General features: G+C 39.1%; 1 protein-coding gene across 1 annotated transcript in view; it reads left to right on the top strand.

Annotated features, from left to right (window-relative positions):
* Positions 1-13,495, top strand: part of LOC147690362 (cytochrome P450 2F2-like) — a 382,599-nt gene extending 369,104 nt beyond the window's left edge. The window contains exon 11 of the mRNA XM_086938000.1: positions 11,327-13,495. Coding sequence (XP_086794126.1) covers positions 11,327-11,508 — 182 coding nt within the window. The 3' untranslated portion in view covers positions 11,509-13,495. The remainder of the gene's footprint in view (positions 1-11,326) is intronic.
* Positions 13,496-17,815: the final 4,320 nt, after the last annotated feature.

The raw sequence follows: 17,815 nt of genomic DNA, 5'->3' as shown, positions 1-17,815 counted from the left end.
CGGGAAATGGTTCTTTTCCCTACGTGCCATAGTTTCTTCAACTTCCCTTATGGTTATGATCTTTGATGGCTCCTGCATCTTTGGCAAAAAGGCAGACTCAGCTTTGGAGCATTTTAAAGACAGCAAGCTACTGCCAGGTACTTGGGCCTCTCCATGGCCCCCCTCCAATCCCATTCTGCCTTTGGTCCCTTCTGTGGCTATGGTAGAGGCTACCAACTGTGTCTTTTCCTATCCAACCACCATAGTGGATAGATGTCTTACCCTTTTTGTAGATGTGAACACAGTTCACACACACAATCTGGGACCACCAACCAGAAGGCGACCCAGTCCATCACTCCATGCAGCTGCATCCTCCAAACCCCTTTAGGTAGCCCTAATACAACAATGGCCACCCAGTGGGTGGCAGAATCTACTTTCACATGCTCCACTGGCAGTCCATAACATCAGACAAGCAGGTACTCTAGATCATCTAATGGGGCTACTCCATTCCCTTTTTGGAGATAATGCCACTCATGTCACCTTTTTATGACCGCCTAACGAAGCATCACCTTTCCCTGCTCGGTAAGGATGTACAGACTCTTTTGCCCAAAGGAGCCATTGAGAGGGTGCTAGAATTGGAAATGTGTAGTGATTGCTACTACTGCTACTTTCTGGTGCCTAAAAATTGGTGGACATCTCCACCCTATTCTAGACCTAAGCCTTCTCAAGTTCTTCCTGAAGATGTAGAAGTTCATGATGCTCACTTTAGCTCAGGTCCAGGCCCTTGGCCCGGGAGACTGGATGCAAGCATTGGACTTGCAGCACGCTTTCTTCCATGTCCTCTCCTGACTGCTCAGAGATGTTTCATGTGGTTCATGGTGAGCTAAGAGCACTTGCAATTCAATGTGCCCCCCTTTGGCTTTACCAGCATCTCTTAGGTGTTCCCCAAGGTGATAGAGCTAGTTGCAGCAAATCTGTGGAGGTGGGGATTCCATTATTCCCAGTCATCTCATCTCTTGATCCCACAACAAGTGCTGGGTGTTGATCATGCCTGAACCAGTTGGGTCTGTACTGGCTCCCAAGAAGAGTTCCAAGAAAGTGCTGTTGCAGCTGCCCAAGAAATGGGAAGAAGGGCAATAGGAGTAGGAAGAAGAGCTATGCCATTGACATTTACAAAATGATGAAGTAAGTGCACCACCATCTGATACTTCAACAAACAGAGTGGGTGGGGTCATGGTCCCTGTGCAAGAAGGTCTTCTCATTTGATCAGACTGCCCCTTCGGAATGATCTTCCTAACAGAAGCAGGGCAGGATCTTACATCCGAACCTGCACACACTCTGACTTCGTGCTTGAAGAATGCACAACAGCACTTGACAGGTTTTGACCTTCCTTCTGAAGACTGCAATGTTATTATGGCAGCCTGGTACCCCTCAACCAATACAGTATACACCTCCAATGAGGCAAATTTGTGGCATGGTGTGCCTCCAAGAATCTTGATACTCTTTTTGCACCCCTATCCCATGTTTTGTTGTTCATTCTTTTCTTGGCCAGAAAAACTTTTCTTTTGCACTGTTAACGGTTACTTGTCAGCCATTTCAGCTTTCTTGAGATTCCCAGACCAACCTTCTTTATTCAAATCACCCCTTCCGACTCCATTTCTAAAGAGACTTCAACACTCGGTCTCTCAATGACTACCCCAATGATCATTCATCATGCCCAACGGGACCTCTATCTAGTTTGACATTTGTAATGTGTGCACCCTTTGAGCCTCTACACAACTGTTCTCTCCATTTATCACGATCAAAATGGCTTTTGTGGTGACCAAGAGGGTTAGGGATCTACAAGTTCTTTCCATGCACCCTTCCTACATGACATTCTATTTAGACAAACTAGTACTGAGGATCTATATCTCATTTCTTCCAAAAGTGGTGACACCTCTTCATGTGCATCAGACCATCATCTTGCCTACCTTCTTTGCACGTCCACATCCTTCCATAGAAGAGGACAAACTCCACCACCTGGACCAAATAAAATCATTGCCATTCTACATTGATTGTACTAGAGAGTTAAGGTGAATGATCAACTATTTGTTGGGGATGTTGGAACGAAGAAAGGAAAGGCTGTACATAAAAGGGCCATCTCACAATTGGATTGTGCTCTCCTTTAAAATCTGCTAAACATTGGTCAAGAAGCAACGTCCTGAGGGCTTGTGAGCTCACTTTGCCAGAGCCAAGACTGCGACTACTGCATTAGCTCACAGACTACATGATCTGGATATCTATCAGGCTCTAATGTGGGCGTTTATGCACACATTTACTAAGCACTGTTGCCTGGACAATCAAGTCCACCGTGATAGGCATTTTGCCTGCATTGTCCCACAGGACTTTTTTCTTCTAATTTGTTTGCAAACCTACCTCTGGGGAGATACTGCTTAGGTATTTATTCAAATGTAAGGAATCTGCAGCTACAAGTCTCTAATAGATGATCAAGTTACTTACCTTTATTAATGCCTTATCTGGTTAAGAGTCTACTTAGCTGCAGATTCCTTAACAGCCCTCCATTCTTCGTCACTCTGTGAACGGATTTCTTCACAGAGGGTACTTTTATGAGGTCCTTAGTGCTGCACGCCAGTACATCAGCAACCTTTGTGGCTCCATACTTCTGGCGTGGAAAGGCTGTGAAAAGTAAATTATGTCAGTGTGCTGGGGTGGTGCCTATATAAGCAACACACATGTCACTTCTGGTGCGGACAACACCAACACAGAACCAAACGATACTACCTACGGGCACGTAGTGGTACTGCTCAAAAATTTTCCGGATTGATTCTGACACCTGGGGATAATTCTAAGGTTAGGAACCTGCAGCTATATAGAGTCTCTACGAGAGAAGGCATTACCGAAGGTAAGTAACTTATTCTTCTGGTATAAAACTCTCCAGGATTGTGCTTTGGTCAAAGATGAAGAGCAGTGTTAAGAAAGAGGGGACACCATTCAAGATTCCTGTAATTTAGCCATCTTCTGGGCTGCTTTGCACAGTGGCATACTGCAAAATGATGGGGGGTAATGTATAACTTTTCGGGACCCCTATATGTTCGTGTATGCTATCTTACAAATAAAAAATACTTGGGGGCAAGCAGAAATAAATAAAGGATGGGAGCTCCCTACGAGTAATGCAGTTGCTGTAGAGAACTAATGTTGCCCCTTCCTAGGTAATGTATTGTATTCTAATTTCAATAATTTACTGTGCACAACCCCTGGTGAGGTGTTGAAATGCTTTTTTGGGTGAGTAACACGCTGCTCCATGAAACCCAGGATTAGTGACTAATACATTATTTTGTTTGTTAATACTTTAATCTTCAAGCCTATGCAATTAGGCTAAGATTCTTGTGGGTACGTGTAAAGAATTCAGAGCCTGATTTAGAGTTTGGTTGAGGGGTACTCTGGCACAAATGTTATCATTATCAAGTCTTCCTTATAACACGTGCATTAGTAAATAATGTACCTGTAACAAGGCGGACAGGGTATCTGTCACATTTGTGATGGAGTACCCCTTCACCATTCTCTAAATCAGGTCCGTATTCTTGTGTTCTTAAGATGATCTATGTTCATGCATTAATCTCCTTTTTTTGTGGTAGAGCTGGATTAAATGTTTTTTTAACTTGCTAGGTATGAAATTTTGACTTTGGTGATTAATTACTTACATTAGGTTGAAAATTAAGCAAATAGTAATTTTGTGTGAACCTGCAATTAAATAGCGCGGTGAGCATAAGATATTTTCTTTTAGGACATTTCACATGGTAGGGGAAGATTATATATAGGGCTAAAAAGGTAGACTAATGTGAAAATGCTCCTTTTTGCTTGGTCACCCCCAATTTTGCTGAATTGTATTATTAACCTTTGTACACCGGGGGGGGGGGGGGGGGGGCGTTATCAAGTGAGGAGTGTATATGCCCTGACCGCTAAAAGATGTAGAAATTGGCTAATCCCTAATTGGGGCTTTTAACTCTTCAGTAATGCCATAGTATATGCCTTAGAAGCTGCACGCATGGCGTGGAGAGCTAATTCTCATCAGTGGCCTGAGGCAAAGCACTGTACTGGGAGACTAAACCTTTACCCCTAGCTAGTAAGTAAAATAGTGAAACCTAGTGTCCTCCAGTGCTAGTGCAGCTACTGGGAACAAAGTAAATAAAATAAAGATAGTAAGCAATACATTACAATGTCGATTTTTTTCTGTGGTACACTAAACTTTTTTGTTGGTTATAACAATATTAGTTTAGTACACATCTTTATAAGATATAAAGACTCACCAAAGCCAGTGGACATTTAGCTAAGTGGACCAACTTTACTGTGAATTCAATATTCTAGAACTCATTGGCCCAGATTTACTTTGCTCCGGGTTTGCATGACAAAATAGATTCAACCCAGTTCAAACTGTAGAATTGGGATTTTACTTGCCAGCGCTACTAAGTAGCCATAAAGTACCTTGAAGCTTATTTACAAACCTGTTGCGCCGCTGGTGCGTCACTTTTTCCTATGTTAAAAATGACATAAGGCCAGCGTAAGGGGCTTGTAAATAAGTCTCTTGTGTCTATGGAGGGTACCATGGGTAGTGTATAATGATAAATATGCAACTACTCTTGGATTATGATGCAAAACCCTATATTTTGAAATAGAAGGACAGGGCTTTGTGCCAAAGATATATGCATCCTCGAGCCAGGTGTAACGTTGAAGAAAAGCCTTCTTTTCTCTACACTTTTTCAACTTTTATGTGCTTTAACACATAGTACACATAAGAATTTGGAAAAGTTTTCAACTAAATCTATACATAATATTTCCTTCTGGAAGAATACTCTTCCAGTAGAAAGTCAGGGCAAGACATCACATACACATCCTTACCTGCCTTGAGTGTACTAGCACAGGGGGTGCGAGGAACAGTAGATATGGAACTGTTCTGCTCTCTCCAGGTCAAATGCCGGTAAATTTGGCCAATACAGTTCCAGAAAATCTTTCTTACATTGTGAAATATTTATAATTGAAAAAAGCCTGCAGCAAATTCTCCTTTCTTGGTATAGATTTTATGTTTTCCAGCAACTCTAATTGGTTAATCAGTTCACTACTCATATCTCTGATTAAATGTCCTTCTCTGTACTCTTTAAGCTGATATTTAGCATGTTCATTTTATGAAGTTCCTGTTTTTTAGCAACAAATATCTACACTATCAACATAGCTTTGCATACCATTTAAAAATTACCCTTGGTGATGAGGATGCTACACTTTCCCAATGTATGGTGGTCGTGCACTGCGTGTTTTGATATTGCGAATTAGTTTCTATATGTGGTGCTCCCGGGTATCACTCCCCACTCTGGAGTGTGAGTAGAAATTAAGACGTGGTTTGCAGATCCAAATCCTTGGTCTGTCTCCCTGGGCACTGTTAATTCTGAGTATCCAGCTGTTTTCAAACAATAAAGATGCTGAGCAACCTTCTTGGATATTTTACTTCTGTTTATTCATCCATATCTTTTCATAACAGATGTTGTATTCACATCAATCTTCTACGCATTAAATCATTCTATGCTTATATCGTGTTCTGTGTATTACACATTAATACATGTTCTGCTGTCCCAATGCATTTCGGCGCCACACGCCTTTGTCAAGGGGTAAATCTGTGAAAATAACAATACTAGGTTGAAGCCTATTGTTCCTGTAAGCATTATATTTCCATAACCAGACCTCAATGCCAGCGCGCATAGACGCTCAAGCAGAAATCTCAGCACGCACCAGGAAGTGAAACCCGGTAACGGTCAGAGAACGCCAGATCGGTAAGCAGCGTTCCAACATCGAGCGCACTTTAAGCGGCAGATTGTTACGAGCAGAGGCACAACAACCAGGCCACTACAAGATATACCTACAGCATAAAGATAGTTGCAAGGTTTTCCGATAATTGACACAGGAGCATGATCCTCACATCGGTGTTTACTTATTTATACGATGTGCCGAACACATTTTGATAAATAGACCACAGTATCTAGAACGCACTAGCAACCTAAGGATACTTAGCACACTAGTTAATTTTCATCCATCACGAAATACGCAGGTATAGCAGCACTTTCTCATTTTTTTGAAGAGGTAAGAGCAAAGTTCTAAACTATAGTCCATGACAATTTGAGAAACAGTTAACGTTTAGAAGCGCATTAAAGCATTAGATAGGTGACAATATAATGCATACAGGAACAATAGGCATGAACCTAGTATTGTTATTTTCACAGATTTACCCCTTGACAAAGGCGCGTGGTGAGGAAATGCATTGGGACAGCAGAACATGTATTAATGTGTAATACACAGAACATGATATAAGCATAGAATGATTTAATGCTTATAAGATTGATGTGAATACAACATCTATTATGAAAAGATATGGATGAATGAACAGAAGTAAAATATCCAAGAAGGTTACTCAGCATCTTTATTGTTTGAAAACAGCTGGATACTCAGAGTTAACAGTGCCCAGGGAGACAGATCAAATATTTGGATCTGCAAACCACGTCATAGATGCTACACTTTCCACAGAAGTGTTCATAAGGTTTTCATTGTGAGAGAATATTTGTACAAAAGCCTAATTTTCTTAAAAGATATAGTCTTGTCTCAGTACAATAGAAGAACAAGATATGTCTTGATCATCAAAGGCAAAAAGGAGGCGTTTGACAGCGTGCACACCTTCTTTATTTTCTTTTTGTCATAAAGTCTTATTCCGTTTTGAATTTGATTGTGTTCAAGCCCGGAAAACGTGGTCTGCCCCAAACCACATGGATAATTGACCATCAAAGGGGCATGACCTGAATGAACAACATTTTTAACTTTAATGTATAAATATACTGTTAAGTGATGTGCTGGTTAGTCATACAAAGTCAATTCAACTTAGAATAGAAAAGTACAGCGATTAGTCTTGTGCTACTGGAGTGTTTTTTAATCTCCATACAACTAGTATACCCATTGTTCTGTTGAGCTATTGAGTTTTTGTCTTTCTAAAGAATGCTTGCCTTGCACAAGAGTACTCCTCTCTGACAGTGAGCTTGGGTTCAGGAAGAGAATTACTTAAGTTAAGCTTTATTGTATGCCGACATCGCTGTGTTGTTGGCTAGAACCCTCTATGCCCTTTGTAATGTGGTAGAATCTTTTGTTCAAACCCTACATATGAAAACCAATTTTGAGAAGCCACATATTATGACGTAATGCCTGGGTAGGAACGTTTTGCCAGTACCTAATTTGGGTGATAAGCAGATGAGTGCAGTTATCAGGTTTTGTTATCTAGGGCTGAGTTTTGATAAAAGCCATTCCTGGCAGATTCAAGTAAACACTGATTGACAGAAACTTGGGAGGGAAGCGGGTTCCCTTTTGAATCTAGCCAAGAGGAATGGTAGGTCTACTATTTCCCCTTTTCTTAAAATTTACCAGATGCAATATATATATATACAGACACCTATGCAGCCAGGGTTTGGGGGTTCCATACTGCTGCTCCCATGCAGGTGGAAGAGAAAGGAATCTATAGGAAATTCTTAAATCTAAACCCCCTCAAGTGTCAATTTAATCTCACACTCCAAACTAAACCTAGAATATATAATAGATCACTTTAAATTAGCTCCACTTTTGTTATGGGTCAGTGTATTATTTAACATCTATATGAGAACCTTGGCTGAGATTGTCCATCCTTTTGGCATAAAGATCATTACCTACGCAGATGACACTCAGCTCGTGGTGGCATTAAACCATCCGAGAGGTCATCTAGCCCCCTGGGTCCATCCCTAGAGGCAGTAGCCAAATGGATGGAACTCTCATGCCTCAAGCTCAATGAGGATAAGACGGAACTAATGCTCCTCAGCAACTCCCCCTCCTTCAACCCTGCTCTCCTCTGGCCGGACTGCCTTGGCCCTGCCCCAGACCCAAAAGCTCAGATCAAGAGCCTGGGGATGTGGCTTTATAGTGCTCTCAGTCTTAATTATTTCCAGGCTACTAAGCTCTCAGCTACCTGTTACTGCTTATGGAGGTTGTTGCGGAAGATCCTTCCCCTTCTCTCCCCCCCCCCCAGGCGAGAAGGATTATGGTTGAAGCTCTTAATCTCTCTCGTCTGGATTATGGTAATCCCCTATACCTAGGATTCCCTCATTTTACTTTACATAAGCTTCAGGTGATTCAGAACTGTGCGGCCCGCTTGCTCCTCCAGATCCCTCGCAGGCAATCTGCCAAACCTGCTTTAAGGAGCCTTCATTGGCTCCCTGTTAGGGCAAGAATACCATTCAAAGCCATGTGCTTGGCTCACAAGGCCTTTTGGAGGAAGGGCACCGACATTACTCATTCCCTCATCACTCCCTACCATCCCTCACGGAACCTCCGTTCCAGCTCTTGCTTCCTCGCCGTCTCTTCCAAAATATGAAGATCAAGATGGGGCAGACACTCTTTCTCTTTCAATGCCTCTAATCTCTGAAATACCCTTCCTCTAAATCTACGGAAGGAGCCAAATATATTGTCATTCTGGAAACTTTTAAAGACCTGCCTCTCAAAGGACTCTTTCTAAGCTCTCTGTTTGATATCCATTTGCATTAGTCCACAGCACTGGGAGGCCTCTGGGTAGCCATGTGTTATATGAATCTAAATTCATTCATTCATTCATTTATTCATGTATGGAGTAATAAGGAGACAAGCTTTAATATGGCAGTTATTGAAGACTACCTGAAGTTGGATAGGGGCTCTGCTATACCTTGGTTGAGATATGTTTGCATAACTTTGGGCAATATTGGCCTTCCCAAATTGTTTAGCGCCCCTTATTTGAATACTAAAACTGCTAAAAAAAATTGTTAAGCATAGATTTTTAGAGTATGCTACTACGATGAGAATTCTGGAGACTGCTAGTAAGCATACTATTTGCTATTACTGTACCATCTCTGCAACATGTGACAAGTGAAGTAGTGTGGCTCACTGGTAAGTGAAGTAGTGTGGCTCACTGGTTAGAGGCGGCAGACCCGAGAGCAGAGGACGGCCCGGGACCAGGGTTCGATTCCCGGCGCGGCAGGTCTCTGGACCAGGGTCAGCGGACTCGATAATTCTCTCGCCTCGGTGCCCACTCTGATCAGCGATCACACTCTGCAACTCTGGGCATTAGCTTGCCTCATCTTCACTAACGGCCCCACCAGACCGCCGGGGATGCCTGGTCTCACCCTGGAGATACCCATTAAGGGACCATCTCTCAGGGAAGCCAGGAAGGGTTTCGCAGCGGTCGAAGCGCCTTGGGACCCTACGGGTAAGTAGTGCGCTATATAAATGCCAATACATACACATGGCTTTGTATTCAACATTAGATCTAACCCAATGGGAAAGGTCCCTTTTATTTAGATTTAGATCAGGGATCGTCTAGTGCCTAGCATGTTGTTATGGATCAGAAGGTATTTAGAGTACAGTACCACCCCATCCATGTGAATATAAGTCAGAAGAGTCTTTATTGCACTTTATATTCTTTTGTGGGTTTAACTGTAAGTTCTTTTAATCATGCCTTAAACCTTTTTTAATTAAACTTGCTTTTCGACAATGTAGGGTGGCATTAACTTATCTCCAGTGTAAAAAAGTCCTGAAATCCGTTTTAATGTATGTTGCTTTCTTAAGATGACCATCCAAAGTCGAAAATCAATGGGGAGTAGATAAAAGGCCATTTAAGCTGTTTATTGGATTATGAATTGTATTGGATTTTTGAACTATCTATTGTACTATAATGAGATTTTAATGCTGTGATAAAGTATTTTTGTGTGTGTATTTTATTTTATTATTTTTATCTCGTGTTTTTATGATTTTTTACTAAGATCAAATTAAGAAGAATTTAATTGAATTGAATTAGACCTAAATTATCAGATTTTCTGCATGAACTGTTAAGAAGGCATATTGTTTTATCAGACAAAGCTGTTGGATTTTGAGCAGGGTTCATAATAGTGTCTCAGAGCAGCTTGCATTCCTCAAATCTCGCTCTTTAGAATCATATGTCTACCTTCTGAAACGTGTAGCGTCTGCGTAATGGTAACTCTTAATTTTTATAGAATAATATAGTTATCCCTCATCACTTACTTCAATAAAAAAGTATGTGAGTCTTGGTGAAACCAATCCCATTTTTTGTTTTTTATTTAATTCTATCAGAATCAATTGCATGTGTTTTCTGTAGCATGGTTTCATCATCTGCTGAGTTTTTCAGAAGTTGCAGTATTTTCATTCATGTGGAGCCATTGCTGATTTAATCCACCTCCTATGATCTTACATTGAATACCTTAGATATCTTGCTTGAAGTGATGAGTTGAGTTGATTTTGGAAAAGCAAAATGAAGAACAAGAAGATAAGTTTCACAATAAATTTTACAGTAGACGTGCGACATTAACATTTATGTATTATCCATTTTCAGCTGTTATTTCAAAATTTGATCATCTCAAAGTTATCTTTTACTGCTGTAGAGGATGAAGTTTGTGTATGAGCTCTACAAATTCCAGTTAGATAAAATTGGTGATTATCTTATTTGTCACAATCAATCCTAGTGCTGTTCTGTATGTACCTAGCTCTCTGTATACTACCTGCCCTTCAAAAATAATCTAAGTGGGCAATAATTGAGATCAGTGGACTCCAACCTTAGAATTATAGGCAATTTAGGTTAAATTATTTACAGCTTTATTTCATGATAAGACAACATGCATAACAAGAGGGGGAACTCCTAATCTATCCCTTTGTTTGCAGGCAGGATATCCTTCTTCAGAAAATTGTCACCTTCAGTCGGCAGAGTGGGCTAAACTTTGCTTTAGTTGAAGTCAGGAATCTTCTTCCACCTTCCTCAGAGCAAAGTTTCATGACATTGTGGGAGAAGAACTAGGCTTTGTCCATCTTCTTCTGTGACTTGTAACTCACAATAAATGTCTGCAAGAGGGCTTTAATTCATTGAGCAATCTTAAACCCATCTCCTTAATTTTTTGGGTTAAGTCTATACACTGTGATGTAAAATAGGTATAGAATGTCATACCCATGTGGAAGATGTTATTTTCCAGCCATATACACCTGAAAAATCCCAAAACACTGAGTTACTTAACTACTGTGCTGTCACAAATAATGCCTCACACTCTCTTTTAAGGTTAGTGTAGTCATTAGACCAAGTTTTGTCCTTAAATGACAAATGGCCAAGCTTATTTCTGCATAGATTTGTGACCTGTCTCCCAGAGCTTTAGCGCAAAGAAACCCTTGAGTTGTAGAGCACGCTAAAAATTTAATTTTCATTTCATTATAGTAAGATATGGGATGCCTAATGCTTTACACTTTATTTATTTCACTGCAGGTAAACGCATTTGCCCTGGAGAAAATCTGGCAACCATGGATCTGTTCATCTACTTGACCACCATCCTGCAAAACTTCACATTGAAACCACTGATCAGCCCTGAGGAACTCGATGCACGCCCAATAGGAATATTTTTGGGGAATGTACCCCGCCCATACAAGTTTTCTTTGATCCCACGCTAATCACTATGATTGACAAACCTTATGATCTTTAGTCAACATGGGCATCATGATTCAAAGTAATATCTTCAAAAAGGAACAGCGCTGTCAGGAAACTACATTTTGCTCCTGTGTCAACATCTCATACTTTACTGATCCATGTGCCTGTGCTTTTACCCCTATTCTATAGTGATTGCAAATAATACATATCGAAGTGGACCTGTGCATAAATCCACTCAGTATCAATACAGAAATACTTTGCTAGAGAGCGCACAAAAGGTGATATTAGAATGGTCCCCTGTTCACAAAGTTTTGGTAGGGTCCTGGTGGGGTTAAGGTGGCCGTAGAAGGTGTATGTATGGCCTTATTTAGAGGTTGACAGAATAGATTCTCTGCCAAAACATGACAGATATCCCGTCTGCCGTATTACAAGTGCTGTATGCTACAAAGCACATGTAATAAATGAAGGACAGGACACCGGCAACATATGTGATAGAGTATTCCATCAATCACACTCTAAATGAGGCCCTGAATCCTTAATGTACACCTTTTGATTGAGACTGGTTTCTGAACTAGATGGTGAAGACAAAGAACAAGAAGCAGGAGATGAGGCAGCTTGAGCAGTGATGAGTAGGAAGTGTTCTTAGGGAGTGAGGAGGTTTGGCATTTTGGTACATTATAGGGCTCCTAGGGCTCCTGGAGGAAAGGCTGGTTCCTGAATCAGCAGTGTCTGGGATGAATGCCTAAAAGGCATTTTAGGTAATATATGCTCACAACTAATTGGTGACTCAGTGATAGACTTTGCACAGGGTTTTTATATTGTAATAAGCATAGCAAACACCCAAATCTTCTCCAGATTGGATTGAGGATGGCCATTTGAATATTTCATGTCTCACATTTATGTGTTCTTTCATGCAATCTGACAGTGTGCTCATGTTAGTAAATGTCAAACAAAACAATCATGAAATGCACTACTGTTGTTTTAACACATTGCCCTAAATACATGTTACATTGATAAAAAAGGGCAATTAATTTCTCATATATCATTGTAAAAAAACAATCCCACAATCAGCATTAAATCTCCACAAAATCATGAATAATCGCACCTGATTAGATAATATGGGTAGCGTTGTTCCAGCAAGCAGCCACAAATGAGTATTTTTGTTTTTGTTTCTCTTGCACCACTGTTTTGCCTGGTACAACAAACACCAGAGCACTCTAAAATTAAATAATTATGCAATAGAAACACATCATTTTAATACTGACCATTTCCCATCAATACTCATTTTCCAGTCAATGTGCAAAGTTGTGACTTTCGGTGACACACAATATCGACCATTGGTGTATGATACGTGCATAATTTGTGCCAGTGGTTTCCGGTGTTCAGCAACAGCACTTAGGCCCTAATTACGATGCCAGTCGGACGAGTGTCCGACCGGCATCGATGCAGTAAAGGGACTGTCTGACAAGTAGTTGGAAGTCCTGACCACCTAATTAGTATTCTAGTGCCGTGGAGGCAATCAGAAACATGCCTTTTTGCATTGAGGCTTGTGCTGCAGCCAAAAAAAGGCCAGCAGCACAAGCCCCAATGCCAAAAGGCATATTTTTAAACATCCCTGCACCCTGTGGCATGGGGCATAGATGTTTTTGGGGGCACCTATGGTGCCCCCCTGGTCTCATAACGGAACCACGGAGGGTTGGGGCCCGGCTAGGGGCCCCCAAAGTCCGTTTCTGACAGCCTTCAATGGCAGTCAGACCGCCATTGAAAGGGCGTTGGAAAGGGACATTGTAATCCCTCCTGCACCCTCATTGTAGGGATTACATTCTGACTGCAGGGCTGACAGACTCCTTGAGCCCGTCAGAACTGCAGCGATCAGTTCCTCACGGATAACTGAAAGAATATCAATGACAAAAATATAGACTTACCAAAATATCGAGTTAAAAATATAGAATGCAAAAATATCGACTCCCTATCTCCAAACAGGTAAGTACAAAAATATTGAATCAAAAATAATGTTGTAAAAAATATAGTTAGTCAAAATATCGAACTTTTAAAAAGTATTAAAAGCAATCGAAAATTAATGAAATAATAAATATAATTAACTTAAACATACTTAAATAACCTTAAAATTAATAAATAATTAATGTAACTTAAAAAAAACAATTACATTTTTTAATACATATAAATATATATATATATATATATATATATATATATATATATATATATATATATATATATATATAAACATAATATTATTACAAAGTATACAATATTTTTACCATAGGATAGCGAAAGGGTTACATTTACTATTACCACTCCAGTGAGTGCAACAGTAGAGAAAAAATTGGATAGCGTAGCAGTAAAGATTACTATTCCCACTCCAGTGGTTGCAACAGTAGGGAAAGCGTTGGATAGCGGTAGGGTGAAAATTACTATTCCCACTCCAGAGAGTGCAACAGTAGGGAAAGCGTTGGATAGCGTAGAGATAAAAATGACTATTTCCACTCCAGTGAGTGCAACAGTAGGGAAAGCATTGGATAGCGTAGGGGTAAAAATTACTATTCCCACTCCAGAGATACAACAGTAGGGAAAGCGTTGGATAGCGCAGTACTAAAAATTACTATTCCCACTCCACAGAGTGCAACAGTAGGTAAAGTGTTGGATAGCGTAGGAGTAAAAATTACTATTCCCACTCCAGAGAGTGCAACAGTAGGGAAAACATTGGATAGAGTAGCAGTAAAAATGACTATTTCCACTCCAGTGAGTGCAACAGTAGGGAAAGCGTTGGATAGTGGTAGGGTAAAAATTACTATTCCCACTCCAGAGAGTGCAACAGTAGGGAAAGTGTTGGATAGCGTGGGGGTAAAAATTACTATTCCCACTCCAGTGAGTGCAACAGTAGGGAAAGCGTTGGATAGCGTAGAGCTAAAAATTACTATTTCCACTCCAGTGAGTGCAACAGTAGGGAAAGCGTTGGATAGCGTAGGGGCAAAAATGACTATTCCCACTCCAGAGAGTACAACAGTAGGGAAAGCGTTGGATAGCGCAGTAGTAAAAATTACTATTCCCACTCCACAGAGTGCAACAGTAGGGAAAGTGTTGGATAGCGTAGGAGTAAAAATTACTATTCCCACTCCAGAGGGTGCAACAGTAGGGAAAGCATTGGATAGCGTAGAGGTAAAAATTACTATTCCCACTCCAGTGAGTGCAACAGTAGGAAAAGCGTTGGATAGCCTAGGGGTAAAATTACTATTTCCACTCCAGAGAGGGTAACAGTAGGGAAAGCATTGGATAGCGTAGGCATAAAAATTACTATTCCCACTCCAGTGAGTGCAACAGTAGGGAAAGCATTGGATAGCGTAGAGGTAAAAATTACTATTCCCACTCCAGTGAGTGCAACAGTAGGGAATGCGTTGGATAGCGTAGAGGTAAAAATTACTATTCCCACTCCAGTGAGTGCAACAGTAGGGAAAGCGTTGGATAGCGTAGGGGGAAAAATTACTATTCCCACTCCAGAGAGTGCAACAGTAAGGAAAGCGTTGGATAGCGTAGGGGTAAAAATTACTATTCCCACTCCAGAGAGTGCAACAGTAGGGAAAGCGTTGGACAGCGTAGGCATAAAATTTACTATTCCCACTCCAGTGAGTGCAACAGTAGGGAAAGCTTTGGATAGCGTAGGGATAAAAATTACTATTCACACTCCAGAGAGTGCAACAGTAGGGAAAGTAAATACTTCATATAGGAATACAAATAAATTAAATATTGATAACAATTACAAATTAATTAAAAGTAATTAACAATGTTATATAATATAGTAATTAATTAAAAATACAAATAAAAAATAATTATTAAAAATATTTACCTATTAATACAAATTATTTACCAATTAACAATTAATTAATTAACAATTAAAAATAATTAAAAAATTACAACAATACAAAACCAATAAATAAATTAAAATATTTAATTAATTACAATTAAATTACTTCCCACCCTATTCCTCTACCAACCCACAACCCGCAACAGAAAATAAATTAATTCATTTAACATAATTATCAATTAATCAATTAATTAAAAGAAATTACCAATTATATTTTATTTAATTACCAATTAAATATTTTAATATCAATTAATTCAAAATAAATACCAATAAATACATTTAGAAATTTAATTAGTTATAATTAAATTACTTCCCACCCTATTCCTCTATAAACCCACAACCCGCTACAGAAAATAAATTAATAAAATTACCATAATTATCAATTAATCAATTAATTAAAATTATTTACCAATTATAGTTTAATTAATTACCCAATAATAATTAATTAACAATTAATTCAAAATAAATACCAATAAATACATTAACATATTTAATTCATTATATTTATATTACTTCCCACCCTATTCCACTATAAACCCACAACCCGCTACAGAATTATATTACGCAAAAATTAAATACCATAAAATTAATGAATTACAATAAATTATAAAATAAATATTCACTTTTCACACATATACTAACATAAAAAACACTTTAAAAAATTAGATATTTAAAAAAAATAATATTAACTTACTTACCTCAAATTCGATATTTTTGTTGCCTATATTCTGTCCATTCTTTATTTTTGTTGTCTATATTCTGTCCATTCGATATTTTGTCCATTCTATATTTTGAATTCGATATTAATGCTATTCTATTCGATATTTTTGCAGTCTATATTCTGTCCATTCGATATTGTGTCCATTCTATATTTTTAATTCGATATTAATGTAAATCGATATTAAAAACTCGATATTTTGAGTGAATACCGTTCCTCACACATGCTGTCGGACCAACCGCATTGTAATGTGGCGATCTGACTGCTGCTTAAGATGACGTGGGACAGACACCGACGTGCTGTTGGTGTCAGTCCCACTGACATCATAATGGGCCCCTTAATTCTTAACATCGGCACCTGTTTGTGACAGTTCAGCACAAGGTGGCGCTGCCTATTTCTGAGCACAGATACATTGGCAGAGCATTTATCAATTTGATGTACAGTAAAACAAATATAATACAAGTGAATCTAAGATGTTCTTACAACTTTGTGTGACCAGGATTGGTCACAACTGAAAGGGTATGATGCCATTTGGTAGAGCTGGCAGAGGCAGTGGGTGGTGCAAGTGACAGTAGTCTCATGAGAAACAGCTTAGGCCCTGGCACCTATTTTTCTACAAATTAACCACTGATTATATTAACAAAAAACATACAGAAGGAGCGCCAATATCATCAAAATGTTAACAATTAAATATTGAAGTCCGTAAATGATCCAATTCCAATGCAAGCTTCTTTTTATGACTGAGTCCAGTCCTTTATTAATATATGAAGATTGTTACTTTTTCATCTTCTTTTCATTCAGAAAATTCTTCAAGTGGACATTTCTCAAAATAAATCATTAAATGCACAATGCACACTCCACAGCCCATACTACTAGCTGATATTTAAAGTGGCATCTGAACCTGTCTCAATATTTATCTCTATTGTGCCACTTATTGTCCTGTACACCCGGAGTCCTCTATACATTTATTTTACAATCTTATATCCATTATACTCGCTGATATTTGAAGCGGCATCTAAGCCTATCTTCATGATTTTCTCTATTATGCCACTTATTATCGCATACACCCTGAGTCCATTTATATGATATACCACTATTTACAACCATCATGTATATACACTTTCCAAAGTTCCCAACTCCCATCAACATTCATCTCCACTATTAAACCACTGATTATACTATCATTTATGTCAGAGTATCACGGATAGTGAGACAAATATAGCCATGTCCAGAGAATTATCTTCAATGCCGTGAAGACATGCACTATTTCCATGACTGTTGTAAGATTTCTGAAAAATAAGTAGTGAAAGGAATTCTCAGACAACATTGTATATTTACACTGAGAGAAATCAATTTTATTTTGTTTCACTCACTGAGACACAGACCAATGATATGCAAATAAGCACTTTGTCTATGTCTATGCCATGCCCAAAAAAAACTAAACCTAAAGTGCATAAAGTGCTCAACCTTGTTTTTTTCCTGTACCAGTTCACAGGAATTCTAAAGCAAACATCTTATTAATCTGTGCTGGCAGTAGATACAGAAAACCTCTGAGATCACATGATAAATGGAGTAATGCTTATTGATAATGAGTGTTATTTATAACTGAAAATAATTCTGGCATGTGGTGGTAACTTCTTTCTAATAGTTAGCAATTCACCAATCCAGGATTTACTTTTGCATTAAAAGCAAAATGAATAATCATAGCTCATCTAATGTATAAAATGTG

This window comes from Lissotriton vulgaris, chromosome 9 (assembly GCF_964263255.1).
Source record: "Lissotriton vulgaris chromosome 9, aLisVul1.2, whole genome shotgun sequence".
Classification (NCBI taxonomy): domain Eukaryota; kingdom Metazoa; phylum Chordata; class Amphibia; order Caudata; family Salamandridae; genus Lissotriton; species Lissotriton vulgaris.
The sequence above is the reverse complement of the archived record's forward strand: the minus strand, read 5'-3'. Positions and strand labels throughout refer to the sequence as shown.